This window comes from Pelmatolapia mariae, linkage group LG10_11, assembly GCF_036321145.2.
Source record: "Pelmatolapia mariae isolate MD_Pm_ZW linkage group LG10_11, Pm_UMD_F_2, whole genome shotgun sequence".
In the NCBI taxonomy this organism is placed as follows: domain Eukaryota; kingdom Metazoa; phylum Chordata; class Actinopteri; order Cichliformes; family Cichlidae; genus Pelmatolapia; species Pelmatolapia mariae.
In genome coordinates, this window is record NC_086236.1 from 3,593,834 (window position 1) to 3,615,185 (window position 21,352).

General features: G+C 43.9%; 1 protein-coding gene across 1 annotated transcript in view; it reads left to right on the forward strand.

Annotated features, from left to right (window-relative positions):
• The first annotated feature begins 3,913 nt into the window (after positions 1 to 3,913).
• wwc1 (WW and C2 domain containing 1) overlaps positions 3,914 to 21,352 on the forward strand; it is a 51,130-nt gene continuing 33,691 nt past the window's right edge. The window contains exons 1-5 of the mRNA XM_063485047.1: positions 3,914 to 4,858; positions 17,144 to 17,253; positions 17,561 to 17,764; positions 18,648 to 18,724; positions 19,550 to 19,629. Of these exons, the coding sequence (XP_063341117.1) occupies positions 4,740 to 4,858; positions 17,144 to 17,253; positions 17,561 to 17,764; positions 18,648 to 18,724; positions 19,550 to 19,629 (590 nt within the window). The 5' untranslated portion in view covers positions 3,914 to 4,739. The remainder of the gene's footprint in view (positions 4,859 to 17,143; positions 17,254 to 17,560; positions 17,765 to 18,647; positions 18,725 to 19,549; positions 19,630 to 21,352) is intronic.

Sequence of the window (21,352 nt, forward strand, 5' to 3'; positions counted from 1 at the left end):
TTTCTTTCTGTGACTGATCACAACATTCTCATTCATCCCCTCATTTCCTCATGTTTGGACTACTGCACTTCCCTTTATGCTGGCCCAGTCGGTCCACTCTGTCCTGTCTCCAGTTTGGTTGCTGGGCTCCTCATGGAGAATTCAGAATGAGCTTTAGTATCCTCCTGTTTATCTACAAACACCTTCATGGTCTGGCTTCTTCCTACTTCCACTCAGAGGGATGTTTTCACCCCCAAACTATGGAACAGGATTCCCCTCACAGCCAGATCTGTTCCCTCACTGAATCTTTTAAAACTGCACTTAAAGCTTATTTTTACTCACTGGGTTTTGGCTCCTGTGTAGATTCTCCTGTAAAGAGTCCTTGTATGTACAAACTGCAATTTATTACGGCAGACTGAGCATATTCCACTTTTACCTCATCACAGTTTATGACAGTAAAATCCATCAAACACAGTCAAATCTGTCATAACAATAACAACGGACTGATTCTTATATAGCGCTTTTCTACTCTCCCAGAGTACTCAAAGCGCTCTACACAACATGCCTCATTCACACCCACTCATACAAGCACTTCTAAACACAAGTGCAAACGAATCTACATTCATACGCCGATGAACGCATCGGAGGGAAACTCAGGGTTAGTATCTTGCCCAAGAATATTTGACATGCTGACTGAGGAAGCCAAGATCGAACCACCAACCTTCCGATCAGTAGCTGATCTGCTCTACCACCTGAGCCACAGCCACCCCGACATACTAACAACAATAATAATAATAATGGGTAACAGGTGATAGGACACTAGTTCTGGGTCATATCTGTGGACTCTCATTATTATTATTGTTATTATATGTGTGTGTTTTAGCTGCACTGTGCTGCCGTTCTGTGTTCCACATTTGGGTGTATAGGCTGTATCTGATGGGCTGGGTTACAGGCACTTTCAGGCCTGGTGGGTGTGTCCCTGCCAGGTGGCTGGCCACACCTGAGGAAATGATCACACGCACCTGCAGCTGATCAAGCCTCGTCGGAGGGGCTACTTAGGAGTGTGGTGGAGCTCTCTCTGACGCTGGATCATTATGTGACTACCTGTCAGTAGTTTCAACATATCAGTAAGTGTAAACCTGCCGCAGTTGGAACGTGTCTAATGTCTGCCTCTGTTATTTCCCAGGAGGAGCCTGGAAACGAGGGGGCAGCAAGCACCGGGTGCATGGACACTTGGAAGCGAGGGCACGGACACTGGGAGGAAGATACGGCAGGGGAGTCTGGGGCGCACAGGGATTTATTGTTGTGTATTATTTACGTCACTGTAAATAAACACACTGCTTGCATTGAAGACTCCTGCATTTGGGTCCTCCTGTCCCTCATCCCCACGGGCTGCCAGCGCAGCCGTGACAATTCCAGTGATTTAGACGACCAGTTTAGTGCAGTGGGAGCTAATGTGGAGTTTTTCCTACAGCGCTTGAAGGCAACAGAACTGTAAAATGTTAGGATGTTTGGGTTTCACTGTCAAACACAGCAGGTATTGATATTACTGTGCAAAGATTGCTGCTATATAAGTATTCAGAAAGTTGCGTACTGAACTGCTGCTCTGTTCGCAAAAATTAAAACACAAAACAATGATATGCAAAATAATTAATCCACATTTTTTTGATTGGACATATTCCTGAAAAAAACCCAAACATGTCACATGATGTTCATTATGAATTTAATGCCAGCAACTGCTGAGCAATAGAAAACTGTTGTTGACGTTGTTTTATGCTAAAAAAAAAAAACAAAAATTAAAATAACTGTTGAGGGGAATTAAAAGCATGATTGGACATGAAGAAGAGCTTCACACAGTTTTTACAGATATATATATAGGGAGGGTCTCAGCTCTCCGTGGAAGACTGTGCATAATTCATTCATAGTACATAAAGTCGTTAAGATTCAGAGAAATCTTCACAAGGTTAAAAACGAGGCTGTGAGCCTTCAGGCAGCGCAGCACCAAAGACAGAAATGTGTTGATTCAGTGGTAGAAATCAATTTCTTAGAAACACGTCAGTGAACGCAGCTCATCACTGCATCCTTCAGTTTCACTTGAATCCCTGTGAAAGAAAAACAGAAAGAAGGCCGCGAGATAAACACTGCTGTGAAATTCAGTTTGGAAATCGTGAACATCGTGTTCTCAGGGCTAGAGAAGAGAGGAACCTTTCAGCTGGAGATTCAGTTCAAGTCAATTTAATTCTGAGAAAACCCCAACAATCAGATGACTCCTATGAGCACACGCTTTGGTGACAGTGGGAAGGTAAAACTCCCTTTTAACAGGAAGAAACCTCGGGCGGAACCAGGCTCAGGGAGGGGCGCCATCTGCTGCGACTGGTTGAAGTGAGGGGAGGGAGACAGGATGAAGAGATGCTTTGGAAGAGAGCCAGAAATTAATTATAACTGATGAATAAATATAGAGAGGTGTATAAAAACACAGTGAGTGAGGAAGATGCACCCAGTGCATCATGGGAAACCCTCAGCAGCCTAAGCCTAACGCAGCCATGCCCGTAACATCTGCACTATGAAGTAGTTTCACGCACGATGGAAGAACCTGCAGGTGATGATAACCATCATTTCTCCCAACCTGTTCAGCACTGCGGAATACTGTCCTCCAGGGGGCGCTGTGGGCTTGAAAGTTTGGGCAGGTTGGGAGGTTTAACTCTGTAAATATCTGTTAACAAATAAGTGAATAACATTTAAACCAGGCGTTATGAATAAAACATTAATGAATGAGCCACAAAACGGAACAAAACTTTAAGTATCACTATAACTCATAGCCTACAATGAAACTTTCTGTCAATAAAAATAATAAAAGTTGTAAATGTGGAGGTTTATCTGGGTATTTTTGTTTTGTTTATTTGTTTGATTTAAATTTTTAGACCAAACAATAAAAAAAATTAAAAAGTACAAAACAGCCAAAATATAACGTTTGAAATTTACCAATAATAATAATCATTATTGTTACTATTTATATAGTAATAATAAATAATAATCCATAAATATCCATATAATAAAAAAATGTAAAATGACATAGATTAAGAGAAGGACTTTTTTCAATATTTTGAATGGATTCTTACTGTGGTAGTAGAATAAAAGTATAAATCATAAATAAAATTATACCCCAAACTATAGAATATGCATAATTTGCTATTTTATATATTAAATTAAGGTAGAACAACAATGCTTCCATAAAAATAAAAATAATTTAATGAAAACAGAGTTACTGAGATTTGAAATTTTTGTTTTTGAAGTTTTTGCTTTCAAAATAATTCACTTTGATTCACTTTACAGAGTAGATTTGCTAGTTTTGCTAGTTTCAGGTGGATTTTTGATTATTATTTTTAATTATGAAAGTTGTTTGTCAGGAGCAAGATTTTGCGAAATCGGAACAGCTGTTTGAATAAAAACGCAGCACGTGTGCATTTCTATTTTACTGTAGGTTTTATTGTAAGTTCCAAGTGTTTATTCTTAGTGAATTTTAATCTTGTTTGTTACTAACTTAACTCACACCTAGTTTTGACTGTGTTAGTTTTAACTTTTTTTTAAACTAACGTTTAGCTATAGTTTACTGCAACATTCTTTTTTTTAACATAGATTTTGTTAATTTTAGTGATATTTCAATACAATAACCAAAAGTATTTACATTTAATTTTTACCTTCACTATAGGCCTTTTACTATGTTGTGTTATTCATAGAACCCTGTATATTTTATTCTTCTTCCTGCTGCTATAAAACAATAATTTCCCTCATGAGATCAGTAAAAGTATTTTTCGGAAATTGTTTTGCCCGGAAGTCTTATTTTGTGTCCTGGAGTTTGTCAACAAATATTTTATTTTGAAACCGGAAGTCGGGTTGAGTGGCTGCCGTTGGCTTGATCGGTTGCGAAGTCATCGGGACCGAAGAAGACTTTACCGCCGCCGCTGCCACTGCTGCAGCCTCCCTCTGCCCAGCTTTCACCGGAGGATTTTTACGGGATAACAGAGAAGTTCTTCGGCTATTTAGCGGATTTTAACGGCTGTGAATTCTCCCGGTACTTTTCTCCTTTCTCCAAGCGGCGGGCGGACTGTTCCCTGTCCCGCAGGCTGGAGGCTAGCGTCGGTTACTGCGGCTAAACATGGTGGCCTGTAGGCACGGAGAGGAGCCGAGCCCCAGCTCTGCGGGTTTGGGGGTGTTTTAAGGGAACGCGAGGACGTTTTGGCTGCTGCTCCACCCTTTTCTAAGTCTGCGCTTTGTTAATCTGGAGGTTTCTACGGGGCTCCCCGTGTGTTTCCGTTAAACCCGAGCAGCAGTACCACCGGCGGCAGCAGGACCCCGTCCGTGTTCGGCGGAGCGTGGATAATCATCCCGAAAAAGTTCTTCCAGGCCGCCTCAAAGTTTGCCCGCGGATCTGGGAAACTCCAGACCGTCCTGGACACTCCTCCAGCTGCTGTGTTTACGTTACGGATGCTTTGAGGCTCTCAAACCGGGATGAATTGTTGCACAAGTGCAGCCTAATGAAACAGTTTGTTTTACCCCCTTCCTCCTCCTCCTCCTGTTCAGGGTCTGATTGTTAATCTGAGGATTATTATGGATTGTTACCATGGCCTAATCCAGCCAGACTCTGAATTTGGGGACTAACTGCAGATGTAGAGGCTGACTGTGATGGTGATGATGATGATGGTATCTCTTCGCGATGATTCTGAGTAGAGAGGAGTTCATTACATGGAGACTCGCCTGACATGCCGAGGAAGGAGTTGCCACTACCTGACGGTTGGGAGGAAGCCAGAGACTTTGATGGCAAAGTTTACTACATTGACCACATTAACCAGTGCACGAGCTGGATCGACCCCAGAGACAGGTAGGACTGCGTGAGGACAGGTGCCGTCGACCTTTGACCTCTGGCAGATAGTCAAAGCACATACATGTGATAAATACATGATGTGTTAAAGGCTCCATTCATGCGGTAAACGAGGAGGTGTGAGCCTTTTAGGCCAAACATCGTTGTCTGTTCATGAAGTCAACACAGAGTTCCACACCATGTTTGCACTGAAGTACCTTGATATGGATTTAATGTGCAATATTTAAACCTGCTGAAGAGGCGCTTTTGTTTATGGAACTGTCGCAGGTAAAAGCCAGTCACACTGATCCCAGTAATGCCTGATTTTAGGGACCTTGTTCCCAGTTTTCTGGCAGGTTGTTATTTGATAAGACATCATAGTAAAATCAGTGGTAGCAGGTGATGGAGGAGAGTTGGTATGATCCTTCCAATAAAAGAGTTGCCCAGTGGCTGACCAACGGCTAGAGACCGCCACCAGCAAACCTCTGATTGGTTGGAGAGTGGTTGCTGGTTGTTGCCTGGTTTTAAATTAGTCGCAAAGAGGGTGCTGCACCAAAATCCTCCTTGGGATTGCTTTGGTTGCTCACAGGTTGCTTTGATCACCTGCAGTTTTCTTGGAGGACGCCCACTCATTTGCAAACACTCACCAAGCAATTGCATAGAACCTCCCAAAACTACTCGCCAACTGGTCGGGAATACTTTATTTTTCCCTAGCGACTGCTGGTTACCAGGGAAACACTGACCAGTCGGTTTCACAGCAACTACTCACAGCTGGATGGTGGAATACTTGTTATTCCCTAGCAACCGGTGGTTGCCGGGTAGTCTCCAGCTGGTGTGACTGAGGCGTGAATGAAATGGGTGGCTGCTGGAGTCATGGTGGGTGAAACAGAAGGTGATGGCTACCTGATGAATCAGCCTCACAGGTGTGCACAGTAATTAATTAATTGAAGTGAAAGCCAGTCACCTGTATGAATTATTATCTGTAAATTAGAGTGAATGCATTTTATGTATATATATGATAAGTATGGGAAAAACTCATTTTTACCCTGTAATCGTGCTTTTATTGCTGTCGTGAGGCAGCTGGAAGCTAGTGAAGTATTTTGAGCTCTTGGCAGCCTGAACATGTTCATTTATTAATGTTTAATCAGACCACCTAGACTGCTCTTAAATAACTTTTTAGCAACGTTATTATTTTTGGCTTCTGGATGGTTTGTCATTTTGTGTTTGTAGTAGATGATTTTTGATATCTCGCTAATGATTAAACGGGTCAGTAATGAACAGCCAGTCCAGTGAGGTTCCTCCAAATAACTCACTCCAAATACCAGTTTACCTCTGCGTGAGGAATCATTCCTTCTCTCGGGAATAATCTGAGGATGGGAACCTCGAGCTGAGTGTGTCACAGAGCAGAAAGCCTCGTTCAGTTTGTTAACCTGTCATAAAACCTTGGGTATCTCACAGCTCAGGATGCCAGAGGTGCTTTCTTGTTTGCTAGTTTACATTCCTGCTGTCAGGCGTGGAGGTGTGTTACCTGTTCTTTTCTCCTCTCTCGTAGAAACCATTAGTGTAATAGGCTTAAAGAGGCGAGCGTGACAAAGCCTCACATGTTCAGATTGCCACAGCGCAGAGGGGAGGGTGGGTTTTCACAGGGTTTTTCAGTCTTACCAGTCACTTAAGACCCCTCAGACTTTGACACCAAATCCCTTTATGCCTAATGTCTGGAAATCTCAAGGGTTGTTTTTTTTTTTCTTTTCCGGGTGACAGAACCTGGATTCTTTCCCCCCAGTGTGTTTGGTTTACTTTGGTTGCTGCGTTTGACTCCCGATTTCTACATTTTCCAGTTAGAACTACAAGAAAGCAGAAGAGCCAGCGGCCATCATCAGTAAGAGTATTCTGACTGCTGCTGAGCTCCGCTTTGAGTTTATTTGACCACGTTGTGTCCAAGAAGTGGTCGTGCTTCCAGCTGTCAGATTAAAAAGAGGATGATTCCATCTTTGAACGTCTGCCTGTTTTTCTTAATCAAGAACATTTGACTCCGAGAATAATTCCAAACCTCTGATAAAGTTTCCTGTAAGTAAACGGACTCGGAAAATGCCTCTGGGGTGAGGGGGCTGACTCTGCATGGTTCTTGATTCGTCAGAAGTCTGTTTTAACGCATTTAAACAGAAATCTTCACATTTTTCCCACAATTTCCAAGCATGTGATATTCCAGGAATGTCTGCTATGTTTCAGTAAAAGCCCTGGTGAATAAAACAGTTCGAAAACATTTTCTGGCAATCTTTAGATGTCCTGCACGTAAATAACCAGACAGACAAGCCAAACCAATCGCATACCGGCCTAATAAATAACAGCTAATAAACAAGAAGCACTCTGAGAGCGCAAACCACCACCAACCCTCTCGCTCTGTGGGCGGCGTTTGCTTTGAAGGGAACAGCGCTGTATTTTTTTACACATTCACTTTGTTTTCTTTGTTCTTTTTAAATGAACTTTAAGAAGTTTGTAGTGCAGTAAAAATCAGAGAAGGGCAGCATGACAGATGTTTACTTTGATTACACAAACATGGAGTTTTAAATAACTGGACATGAAGAACCTGAGCTTGTGATATATACTAAGCAGCTCACTCTCTTTCTCTTACTTTAAAACACAATGAGGTCAACTTGAAGGAAAGGCAGGTGGGAAATATAAAAGTGAGGTCAGAGGTCAAATGTGACATGGTATTTTATGGAGGTTTGACCTTATTTGAGCTTGAAGAAGAGGTCAGAGGTCCAACATAAGGTGATAATTTAGAATCCCCATGAATCACTTCATGCCTTCATCTTAGCAGAACAAGAAATGGCAGTAAAAAACATAAAAAACATTGGTGGAGGTCACCACAGTTAGCTGCCTGTCCTGTAGATGGATCTCTGCTGATGTGAAAGTTCCCATCCAGGTCTTTATTCACGGGTGGTGTAGCTGCCCGACGGCTTGTGGTAGATTCCCAGAGAGATCCGAGTGTGAGAAACATTGATCTGGTGACACTTTCATGTCATTTTGAGCAGTTATGCTAAAAAACCCCCAACAACAATTTGAACAAAACCAGACTGATCACACGGGGCAAAGTCAGCTCACGGTCTATAAAATAACTGCCGGGAGGCGATCGAAGTTACCAGCTGGGAATTTTTTTATTTTTTTAAATCTTCAGGTTTTTATGTTTTTATTAAAACAAGATGAGGTGTAATCAGCAGAGTAAGTAAGGATTTGTTGCAGGTGTCAGCGTACCGTCGGTTGTCGGCCTCCACTTATTTGGGCTGCTGGTGAGATAACAAACACACAGCCGCTGGTGTGTTTTAAGGTGGAATGGAGAATTTCTCCTCTGGTTGTTTTACACTCAACAGTCTTAAAAGTGCAGAAAGAAGAAAACAAAAGTCCTGAATTAAAAACCCCCCACAAAAAACAACACAGGCGCATTCCTGAAACACACAACGTGAGGGGCCGAGCGCTCGCAGAGCCGCCAACCAAAAGGCCCGATTCATCTGAAATCCCTTTCACTGCCTGCCAAGGTGCACGGGGTCAAAGTGCAGCGCGAGGCCCTGCAAACTGTAAACCGGGATCTAACCGCCGCTCCGTGCTGGTTTTAATGCGTAACCAGCGACTCTCATGACTTATTATTCAGCAAAGCATGAGAAGGTTTTAGTTTGGTCGGACTGGTGCAGAAAGAAAAGCTTTCACAGAGCCATTTCTCCTCCTCCTCCTCCTCCTTCGTCTAAAGAGTTGGTTTTCATGTTGTAAAATTACATCAGTTATGAAATAATTAGAAACCCCTGCTTCCCACTCTTTCTTCTTTAGATGGAGGTCACCCAGTTCCTCCTTCACCTGCCTCCGTCTTGTTCATGATTAACTTTGGACGACTTGAGTTAAAGAAAGAAGCTTAAAGCCTGGAAGATTTAGAGAACATACAGAAGCAGTTTGGGGGAAAAGTAAACAAATGTAAGCAAACCCTCTGAATGAGTACCGAGTGTACATGTGTAGGTAACAGTGGCACCGAGGGCTCAGGGACTTTCAGCTTGGCGGCGGCTTTAAAGGCTTAATTTTGGTTAACGTGTCTGATTGATGCTTCTGGGAAAGACCCAGCGTGAGCCCTCAGGCCCCGCGGCGTTCGTGCGTGGCTTCATGGTGTGAAACTTTGGAACAGGATGTGTTTGTGTGTTGGGTGTAGCTTGTTGAGATGAGTTCAAACACCTGGAAGATGACGTGTTTTGACTTCTTCACACGGAGAGGAAACGAAGGTGGAACGTTTCCCGCTGTCAGACGTGCGTTCGCCTGACAGCAGAAATGTGCACCGTGTGAACTTAAAGGCTGACCCACAAATGGAAGGACGAACTCTCCGCTGTTTGTTTTTACTCCTGCAGCGTCGAACAGGTTTCCCCCTCATTCCCGTATCGCTTCATGCGCTCATCGATGTTTGCTCTGGATTACAGCATCGTTTCTCGTAAAGGAAACTCGGGGACGAGGTGGTTTGAAGGCTGCAGTCATGTGAAAATCCTCCCATTGTAGTCAGGAATGAAGACGGACAGCGAGTCTGATTTCCACACTCGGAGCATCTCTTACACTCGTCCTGTATTTAAAGCGAGAGCGGCAGCTTATCTGATGCTCTGTATTTGAATATGGAGTCCAGCTGCAGCTGTGCAGGAATATTTGTTATTTTCTGTCACTGTGCTTTCCTCCTGCTCTGTTATGGCCTGATTCTGAAGCTATAAAAACTGCTCTTTGTTAATTAACAAGGCTATCTATTTGTGAGTTGTGCAGTCCCATTTTAATGGTGGCCTTGGGCTCTAAAGCTCGCTCAGCATGCAGCAGTTTATGCAGAACTTCAGTCCGAATGAAAGGAAGAAACGAGAGGAAGAAAACAAGTAAAAAACACAGAACCAGGATTTCTGTTTTAGATTTTTATTTTAACATAAACAAACACGTCCCAGACTAAACACACAAACTCATCCTCATCCATGGGCACTCATCCTGATTCTGGTCTCGGTTTTCAACATTTAACGGTGCGAGGTCTTTAGTCATCATTAAAGCTGAAAATTCAGTCAAAATCCGCATTTTCTGATGGCCAGATGTTCAAGATACACGTATATATGCAACATATATCCAACTAATAACAAAACTGTGGCTTGAGAAGAATTAATTAAGTTGAAATAATTAAAAGGAGAATAACTCAGAAGACAAAATTAATCAATTGGATAAAAAAAAATCATTTTTGAGTGATCGTTAGTTTTACTCCATTTAGAGCTCAAATAAATGGAATAAATAAGTAAAATGCTAAAAATACAGTAAAATGTCAACTTAAAAATGTGACTGTAATATAATAAATGATTCTGTAAAGGGAAATATAATAAAGATGGCTGTTTTAATGTATAAAAAAAACCCTGCAGCTGATGTTGGGTGACGTTAAAGCGGCTCAGTGTACCCGGGATGTTGAGTGTCTGACAGGGTTAAAAACACAGATGTGGTTACACATGTGTCATTTTGTCCTCGTGGATTCAAACTACGCTGAAAAATGTTTGGATGTCATTTGATTCATTTTGAATTATGTTGCTTTCCCTTATAAAGAAACGGTTTTTAATCAGTTTGAGTACCTTGAAGGACACGATGAGGTCAGAGTTTGGACGATGCAGACCTCGAGTCTTCTGCAGACGCCCAAAGTTTGAACGCAGCACCTGCTTTTCTGGGGCGGTAAACTGGTCGACACGGGTTTTCACTGACCTTTAAAAGCAAAAATGCATTTTTCACAAAACTGGGTCATCTGTTGGGAAGCGAAACCCATCTATTGAGGGCAGCGGGCTCCACAGCCCAACGTCTGCAGCTTTAGTCGGCGTACAGGTTTGGATGATAGAGATGTTGAGTCCAAATTCAAACGTATCATCTGCTCTTCTTCTTGTACAGTCAAAGGTTTCCTCGCTCTCAGCGGGAGGTTTTACACCGCGAGACTCAAAGAATGAGAAAAGTGCTTATAAACTGTCCAGACTGCCGCGTCAGGTCTCTGCTGCTGGCCCTGAACCTGTTTCATCAGAACAAAGGAATGTTATTGGTCAGATAACGCAGGTATGAGGTGGGCGACACGGGGCAGGCCGTCTCGGTAATGAATCCACCGGTTATCTGTCGGTGGAGCTTTATGGCTGTGATGTGGTGAGGGTGTTTTACAGTTGGACCTTGAGCAGCTATGAACTGGTTTGAAGCCTCATAACTCAACCTGAGGAATTTGCACGCCGCCTGACTCACCGCTCAGCTATGCAGCTCGCCGCCCTGTGTGTTTGCACTCTGCCACTCGTTTTGTCAGTTTGCATCAGCAGAGCGCCGAGGCTCGGCTCAGTGTTTACCTTGGTATGTGAAACCTGAGCGGGGGGGGGGGGGGTGTACGTACTTGTATCAGGTTTTCAACCACTTTTGTTAGACTGCAAATTCATTTTTGACCAGAACGTCACCAGAATGACTTTTTTGCTTCTTCTTTGAGTCTCGTGTGAGCTCCAAAATGTGCATCCTTTCATGTGATGCTAAAAGTCCTGTAATTGGTGCATTTAACACTCCAGCATTATCCCCTCTGAATCCTGCCGCTTACGCCCAAGCTCACAGGATGTAGTTTTAAAATCTGTAAGTGCAAAGAAAATAACAGTTTACTGCTTCTCTAATGGCAGCGGTGCATTAAATGTGTAATCTTGCGTGATTTCCACGCTCAGAAGCGCCCTGTAAATGGATATTTAGCTCAGTAATGCTCGACTGGTCTGAAGTAGAAACCAGCATGCAGACCGATTAACAGGCAGCCTGCTGTCAGTCCACATGGATGACTGGCAGCCCTGCAGGTGAGCTGTGTGACAACAGGTTTCCTCTTCCAGCTCCAGGCCCCTGCGAGCCTGATCGAAACACTCCGCTTCAGACAATTTTTTTTCTACTCTTGGATCTGTATGATGTCATAGAGAGAGGATATCCCTAATATGGTCATCTTGGGGATCCCACTCAGGAGAAAGTTGCCTTTTTTAAATTTTCCTGTCATCTAAAGTAAAAACACGTGAACACACGTACCCAAGGTGTTCGCCTTCACGCTGTGGCGTGTAAGGATTTCTTAAAGTGTGCTGGAATTAGTTTTTGTTGATTTTTGGACACTAACGGTCCAAACACACGTGACTGAACACGTCTCATTGTTGAGGTATTATCGGCACGCTTGTTTACGCTCACTGTGGCTTGTTTTTGATCTGCTCCCTCGGCCGTTGCAGGCGGTTTGAGCACTGATGCAGTGAAGCATGCGAGAAGCACTACAAGCACCATTTGATTGACTGACGGTGAAACGAAGGCCGTCGCCGCCACTGCCAGCTGGTCCTCCACTGTGAAGGGAAACTGTGACGGAGAGCGACGGGTTTATGTTAGCGACTCCCCTCGGCTCGATGATCAGAGGATAGGATTTAGCTGGTGGGAGGAAACAGAGAGAGAGAGAGAGGAATCAAATAATGGGATACCCGAGCAACCCGCCGGTCGGACAGCTGGCTCTCTGGGATCAGCAGCCTCTCCATCTTCCCCGGCTAAATTTAGAGCTGAGCTGAGGGGGTCTTCTCCGGGCTCCTTTCATTATTCATCAGCTGAAAAAGGACCCAGTTCAGTTTCTGCCTTCAGCAGTGAGCCGACTCCGAGTTTATCTGCAGTCACGACATAACGAGGGAACGCTGAGAAGAAACGCCAGGGACAAGCCTCGGAATCAGCGAGGACGGATTTCATACATCTGTGTGTTTGTCTGGACAAAGCTTAGCACACAGACACATCCAAATGCTTTTATCACACACACACACACACACAGGCTTTTTGTCGACTGATAATTGGCACACTGCGATGATGTGTTTGAGTTTCCGTATCTAAACAAAATGAAACCTTTTTAGTTTCCCCGGTAAAGTGAGGAAAACGAGGGGCAGGATCATTTATGGATGTGGATTTTCAGCTTCTCATATTTGGATGACGTGAGCCAGGAGGGTCAAACTCACTTTAAGTTGTGGCTAACAAGTCAACATCTCTGAAAATATAAACCATAAAAAAACAGATTAATATTCAGTTTACTCTATGTTTTGAAATTATTCACGTTTAGTTATCCATTCACCAAATGTGGTGAACATTGTGAATTATATATAAAAAGATCAGTACTGTTAGTACAAAGAAGCAGAAACTATGGACACGATCCAGTGTTTGGGTTCTGACTCCAGCTGGATCGGGTGTGGATCTGTTCAGCTTACGTCAGCAGCAGGAGATCTGAAACAGGACGGAGGAAGTTGGCATTAAAAGGACGAACAGTGTGGAGTTTTTTCACTCAGCAGCTTTTACTTTTTGAGCGTGTCGACGTGACTGAAAATCACAGCTGACCCTCGGCTTCTGTCCCGCTCGCTCGAGCTCTTATGTGCCAAACACTTGTTTGGAAGCTTTTGTTGCACTTAAGATAGAAGTTGTCATTACAGCCTTGATTACACTCGGTCATTCCGGTTGTACTTCTGTGAAGTCTGCCTGTGGACAAGTGTGCGCGACCACCAAAAACAGGCACATGGCATCCATATAAACCCCTGTGCCCGCTGTCTGATGGTCAAATTTACATCACTCGGACCCTTGCAGACTCACAGACATGGGAAATAGAAACTTAAGCCACACAGTGAGCGCTTAGCGACCATTTGGCGAGGCAACGATCAAAACTGGTTGGAGAGCGGAAACATGATCATATAGAGCAGGGGTAGGCAACCTTTCTGATGACAAGTGCCATCTAAAATTTCCTCAGAAGTCAATGTGCCATATGATTGCATTAGCAATAGTTACACACTATATAGAACCACTTTATAGAATCATATTTGTTCACAGATGTTGGCATCTATGAACGAATAGTTATCAGCTATTTTGAAACAAAAAAAGACACTTTTCATCAGTAACAAGAACTCCATAACAGCAAATGAACTGTACAATAGAAAATGCATTTGCTATTTATGGTCTCCTCACAACAATGATAAGAAAAATGAACTGAGCCGATATGGCATGTGTTAGATTTGTATTGTTGATTGTCATTTATGCTTAGAAAGATCTACTCATATATGCTTAGAGTTTTAATACACATGTTAATGTGATCTCTGGTCTCCCACTCAGAGACACAGGTCTCCAAGTGTCCAGCATTCAGACGGCTACCTGAGGACACTCTTCATGTGAGAGAAATCTGCTCACACAGATATGTAGAGCCAAATACTGTCAATAAGGCCTCTGCAATGTTCTGAAGACAGTTAAACTTGTCAGGTAGTGATGTCCAGCAGGTGAAAATGCAGCTCCATGAACACGCACAGCTGTGGATTCCAGCTGCTTCGATGTTGCATTAACTGGCCTTAACTCAGCCAGTTAATGCGAGACAAATCTAGCTGCTCATTAAAGATTTCTGGTTTGATCAGAAAAGAAAACATTGGTCCATACACCTGAAAGTCCCAAAAACGCATTGTGAATTCTGTCTCAAGTCTACGGATGTATCCGTGTATTTCCGTGGTGCTGATGCTGCGCTGAGCGGACAGCTCCTGAAGCATTTGAAGTGTCGGAATGTGGAAAGCTATTTTTAGCCAATTACAAGTTGAATCTGGTAGTTGGGGTTGTTAGCTAAGATACCGTCATTAAGAAGCGGCACAACTAATGTGTCTATGCGAGCTAATTTGCGATGTGCACCGCTGGCGCGGCCATTTATGTTTTTTAATGCACCTCCTCAGATTAATTCACTGCGTGTCGTGCAAGACCGGCCCACCAGGTATTAAAGCCATAAAGCCTTTGAATGAAAACAGACACTGCTGTGACAGTGATATACACTGTCTTGTTGGTATATGCATGATTTCTATACATTTTACGTCAGATAAAAACTTTGGTTGTAAGCTTCAGATAATTATTTAATAACAGCCAGACATTTTAAATGAGAATAAGAAAGCATTTCTTTGTGCCCCCCTCTCCCTGTTAATGCCCTACCTGGCCCCCCTGGCAAAACTTTGCTAGAGCCGCCCCTGCACAGTTACCAGCTGTCAGCTACTTAGAAAAGGATCCTGGTGTTATTTGTCTCTCAGAAACAGTTCATGACCAGCAGCTTTTACAGCTGTGGCTCCAGCAAACATCAGCTGATACTAGAAATTAATATTATTTTTAATATCTCTTTGATATTTGGGCACGTTGGAACCTGATGAATGTAAAAACAAAGAATTTCCAGATTTATTTATTTTTTTACCTGATTTTTCTTTCTGAGAGAAATGAGATCCACATAGGAGGACATTCGTTTTAAATTTCAATAGAACAGTGGCACTATAATGTCCTCGTAACTGGATATCAGGCCCTTGGAGAGCAAAATGTATTATTTTGGTCTAGATATCCCAAAATGTGAGGTCTACATATGTGGACGCCAGGTCCTAGGAGGTTAAATAAATTCTAACAACAGCTTATCAAGCTTAAACGTGCTGCTGTTGTTTAGCGCGACATCCGCTGGTTTCCTCTTTCTGGCGCAAAGTGGGCGATAAACAAACAAGAGAGAAAAGCTGATCAGCTGATCATTGATCAGTTTCATGATTGAAGTAGCAACAGGAGAGAGAGGGGGAAGGATGAGAGAAGAAGAGGCAGCTGTGCAGCGTAACGACAGAATAAATCCAGCTTTGTGTCTTTTTCATTGTAGCTGAAGTCCGGGACAAACTGTGTTCCTTTTCAGCTCAATACGAAACGCGTAATATTTTCTCTGAATACGAGACGATTCCGTCTTTTTACGGGACGGTTGGCAACTCTACGAACTAACCTTATGAATAGAATAAAGTTCACTATCAGTAACATCATAGCATGCTAGCTAGTACGCAGTACGAGTTATTGTAACTGACTGTAAAAAGTCAGCACAACGAAAATAAACTCCACCTAAACTTGGTTTATATCTGACCCAGATAGACTGCAGGTCAGAACTTCTTACCTGAAGTTCAGTTCACCTGACACTCAGACCGGCCCACCTCGGGTCTCTCCTCCTGCCTCCCCTTTCTCTCATCCACCTGCTGGCCTCCACCACTTGCTAATGTTACTGAATCTGTGGAAGCTCCGCCATAGCCACCACCAAACAACTGAGTTATTTTACACACCGGCCAGCATCTGGCCAATCCACCACCTTTCATTGTTTATACCGTTACAAAAATAAAATAAAAAATCATCAGCCCAACGAACAAATGCCCGGTATGCCCGATGGCCAGTCCAGCTATGGTCGTGCTATCAGTTAACCCTTCGCGTGCCAGCTGTGGCACGCGTGCCTAGGGTTGCCGACCCCTGATATAGAGGTACACGTACTGAGACAAAGACCTCTGTGCCTTGCTTACTAGCAGGTTGCCGCTGATGAAGCAGTTGTGAAACTAAGAGTGATGCAAACTGTAAATGGAGACCTTCAAAGTAAAAGTTGCGGCTTTTTGAAATGTGTCAGTTTCAGCAGTAAAGCACGACTTTTACTTTGAAGACGAGTCTGCTCCACTCTGTGCGAGGAAGTGCACACACAGCGAGGCTGAGAGCAGGGGACAAGCTGACAAAGCTATAAATACAAATACAGCTCAGATGGAGGCGCATCCTTCATTTCCATCGATTTCCATATAGTTAATATAATTTCAAAATTAAATTATAAATTGCTTTCTAAAGATGTCGATTAGGAATAATATAAAAAATAAAATGAGTCTTCAGTGGGCATTTATTAAAAAAGTCCCAGCTTTCCTCTGGTTGATGTCCTGAGATCAGTTCATGCGCAGCAGGACTGTGAAGTGGAGAATATGACACGGTAACGTGGTTGTTATGAGTCCACGTGGGATTTTTAATATTTAATGTCAGCCAAGGCGCTTTAAGGTCAAGAGGTTGCCCCGGAAACCTCCAGGCGATGCGTCACCACCGCCTGTGGAATGTGGCGGGTCGGTTTCCTCCTATTGTGATGAGCGACAGGGACCACCCCCCTACACACCCAGCCTTTCTCCTATCCCCCTCCTCCTCCTCCTGCTGCTGAAGAAGCTTTCACACAGAGAGCGAGTGGGGATAAAAACAGTGTTTGAGTGGATTCATTCAGCAGGGTTTGAATGTTTGGGTTTGATTTGGACGCATTTCCCAATAAACAGCTTTAATGGACTCGATCTTAAACATCGAGCGGCCAACACAAAAACACGTAAAACTCGTGTAAACAGGCGAGTCAGACAGATGTGCCCTCCTTTGCATCCTGATCTGTGGCAGCCCTGATGATGAGGAGTGATGAAGAGGTTTCTGTGCTCTGACTCTGTTTTCTGTTTTTCTGTTTCTCAGGCAGACGAAGCCTCTGACGTTCGCCGACTGCATCGGGGACGAGCTGCCGGTTGGCTGGGAGGAGGCGTACGACCCCGTCGTCGGAGCGTACTATGTCGACCACAACACCAGTGAGTTTCTCTCCTCATCATCCTGTTTCTCCCTCCTCTGTGAATGAGATGAGGCACCATTCAGCCCCTCGCTCAGGCTTGGAGGCCGCTCAGCTTCATGAAGCAAAGGACCGGCAGGTTTATGGGACATTGCTGACACTGTCGTAACTTATAGTGAAACAGTCTTTTCTGTTCTGTTGTACATTAAGAAGCTGTGATCAGTTCCTCTGTTGCATCAAAAGAAAGCTAAAAAAAGTGTTTAAGCTTTGTGCCTCTTCCAACCTTTGAACTCCTGCTCATGTTTCCTCTTCACCGTGTTTTCCTCCAGAGAGCACCCAGCTGGAGGACCCGCGGGCCCAGTGGCAGCGGGAGCAGGAGGCCATGCTGCGGGACTACCTGGCCGTGGCCAGCGACGCGCTCAGTGCCCAGAAGGAGATCTACCAGGTGAAGGAGCAGAGGCTCCGCCTGGCACAGCAGGAGTACCGCCAGCTCAACGACGCATGGAGGGACAAGTCCACGTCGCAGACGAGCTGTGAGTGACGGCCGAAATCAAAAACCTCCATCTGTCTGATTTTACATGAGAGATCAGCTCTGAGCCTCTTTGTGTTTGCGATGGTGATGGACAGAGGAGGTCAGCAGGAGTGACCGATGTCTGCAGACGACACTGATGTGAGAGCAGGAGGAAGAACGCCTAATTCTGCTGGTTTAAAGCATCACACAGTGTGACAGTGACAGCAGTAATCATTCATTCATACATTCATACATGTAGTGATCATGAGAAAGTTTCAAAAACAGTAATCAGTACAAGAAATTAATAAAAAGAATATAGAAAGATAAAATAAATAATTAAGAAACTATTAAAAATACAAAAAATGGGAATTAATAAATAAGAGTTAATAAAATGTACTTTAAGTGAAAAATGTAAAAACAATTCCTTAATTTGAAAAAAGAAAAGAAAAATAATATTTATTTTGAAATAAATATAATATTTATAAATATCAAGTGAATATAAAAACAAATTGGAAAAAATAAAAGTAAAATAAAAATATTTATCAAAAATATTAAGATGATATGATGAATTTTTTATAGAAATAAAAAAATGATAATGTTTATGTAATGAAAAATTAAAAATGCATTCAAATTCAGAATAAAAATACAAATATTTAATAAACATAGTTCAATAAAAGTAAAAAGAGTAAAATAACGTTTTTATTCATCTGTACATTGTCACATTTAAAAAAAAAAAATAAAAAAAAATTCTGTATTTATAGATTTTTTTTGGTTTTCAGCTTTTCTGTTAAAACTAATTCAGCAGAGGTTTCCTCACTGAGACTGTACCAAATGCTTCGGCCTCAGCCTGAAGCTGAAAATCACAGCCTCTCTAACGTCTCTGTCATGTCCCGTTTTTTCCACAGTGAATTCCAGATCGTCCTCTTCCAGCAAATACGACCCGGACATCCTCAAAGCCGAGATAGCCACGGCCAAAAGTCGGGTAAGACCAACTCCGTCCAAATAGGAGGCATAACATTAGCTGAGCCTGCAGGCATGTAAACAAACATTAGGAAAATAAGGTGAGAGAGAGCATGGAGTCACATTTACCTAAAGCAGAGGACGACCCACCTGCTTTGATTAGTGAACAGTTAACAAATTAACAAATTAAGCCGGCGGGCACTGTGGGCTGCTCGGGCGCTTCGCTGCAGGGTGGGGGTGTTGAGCTTTCTGGCCTTCTAGGCTGGTGTAAACCCTGCTGTTGTTCATCTTGAAAGGGGAAAAACAAAGAGCGTCACACACACACACCTCCTGGCTGTGGATCAAATATGCACCTGAAGAGTCACCTGAGTCGAACTCTGGCCACGCCCCCCCACATAGTCAGCATTTTAATTTGTGCAAAGCGGCACGACCACATACCAAACTCATTCTTTCCTCATGAGTTGATTTGGACTCTTTTAGAGCCGCTTTGCATGATTCACAGTTCAGAATGATCCTTATTTGCCTGATACTGGGCTCACTTTGATACAAACCATGTCGCCTTCACTCCAACTACTTTTAAGCCAACGTTCTTCTGATTGGTTGCCCCTCATAAAGAGAGAGCCCCTCTTTGTGACATCATACAGATCTGAGAGTAGAAAAAACTGTCTGAAATGTTTTGTTTAAACACCTGTAGGGTAACATACAGAGCTCAGCTGCTCTGAAGCATAGAGCCTTTGCTTTAAGAATTAAACTCCATATTTGTGACCCACTTTTAAAGATGTAAATAAGACGTTTTGGTCCTGGAGGTTTGGTTTCTAACCCTCACCCTGTCTCTGCCTCTTCTCAGGTGAACAAGCTGAAGCGGGACCTGGCCTGTATGAAGCAGGAGCTGCTGTACAAAGAGCAAGGCTTCGAGACGCTCAAAGAGTGAGTTTTGAAGTCTCCCGTGTCTTTGTCCGTCCTGCTGTGTTACCTCGGTTGCTTTGCCGGAGTCCAGAGGGGTGCAAAGCGAGTCCGTCCTCCTCGCTGAAGGGCAGTGCTGACAGGCGTGCTCGTGAGCAGCCGGCTGGGGGATTTGGTCCTCACCTTTTTCGGCTCCTTATTTAATTTGCGAGGCAGTCAGAATCTGACATGAATAGAAAGTGTTTGTGTGACCTTCCCTCAGTCTCACAGCCCAGTTTAAAGGGCAGACAGGTAGATTAATTCCACCCGGAGAGACAATCTGCAGCCACGTCCTAAAGATTAATGCTCAGCTGTTCCGATATTAGTTTGTTGGGCAGGTTTTCACTTTTTCATTTTGGGTTTGCATCGACATGTCAGCCAAGAGGAAGTTTACTGATGCTGTGGCTGAAAATCAAGCGCGGTCATGTTTGTGCTGTTCAGAGCTGGTGTGACGTCCCGGGCACAGAACGAGGAATAAAAGAAGGATTTCAGATTGTGTGACTGAAGCTGTTCTCGAGTTCTTGTTGACGTTTCGGGCACAAACAAACACAGGATTAATATTCCTGTTTGATGAAATCTGGAGTGTTTTTTCTTTTTTGAGGTGCAGTTTTGAATATTACACCGGGTTATCATAAAAACCACTCTACATTCACCACAGGTTACTGTAGATCCCAGATTATCAGGGCTATCATTCGCATTCTTCCTGTTCCTCATCCAGAGTAAACCGCCGTCTGTGTTTTATTCCAGAAAACTCAAAAATCCAACACTAACACAACTGTCTGGTCTGGGAGGAAAAGCTTCACGATGGATGGAAAAAAACTGTTATGCAGTAATAAAAGTTCAAGAGTCTGAAATTAAAATTTATCATTCGAAGCACTCGAGCTACGGCAAGAAAACAAAACGGGCAACAATAGAAATAAATAAATAAAACAAAACATCTTTAGGCATCTTTAGAACGAGATCGCAGATACAAGCGGCGGAAATGAGCTTCCTCCGAAGGGTGGCTGGCCTCTCCCTTAGAGATAGGGTGAGAAGTTCGGCCATCCGGGAGGGGCTCAGAGTAGAGCCGCTGCTCCTCCACATCGAAAGGAGCCAGTTGAGGTGGTTCGGGCATCTGACAAGGATGCCTCCTGGGCCCCTTCTGGGCGAGGTGCTCCAGGCATGTCCCACCGGGAGGAGGCCCCGGGGCAGACTCAGGACACGCTGGAGAGATTATATCTCTCGGCTGGCCTGGGAACGCCTTGGTGTTCCCCTGGATAAGCTGGAGGAGGTGGCTGGGGAGAGGGAGGTCTGAGCTTCTCTGCTTAGGCTGCTGCCCCCGCGACCCGGCCCCGGATAAAGCGGAAGAAGATGGATGGATGGATGTTTAGGCATCCTTTACTGAGAGTTTAACAAAACCAATCCAACACTGGTTAGTGCCACACAAGCTTTGCTAGAGATACACCGACCAGCTCACCCTTAAAAAAGCTACGAAATGCAGTAGGCCTACGAATGGGGGGTGCCTACGAAATGCAGTAGGCACCCCCATGCACAGCATGGGGGTGCCTACTGGGGTCAGCGGGGGAGCTGGCCCCAGGGAGGGGTCACTTGCCCCTCCCTTCCTTCCCTCCCCATCTCCAGCGGCCTCCCTCTTCCCGCTCCACCACAATCACCCACACATGCAGGGCCTTGGGGTAGGGGTGTGTCACCAGGGTGCAGAGGAGACATC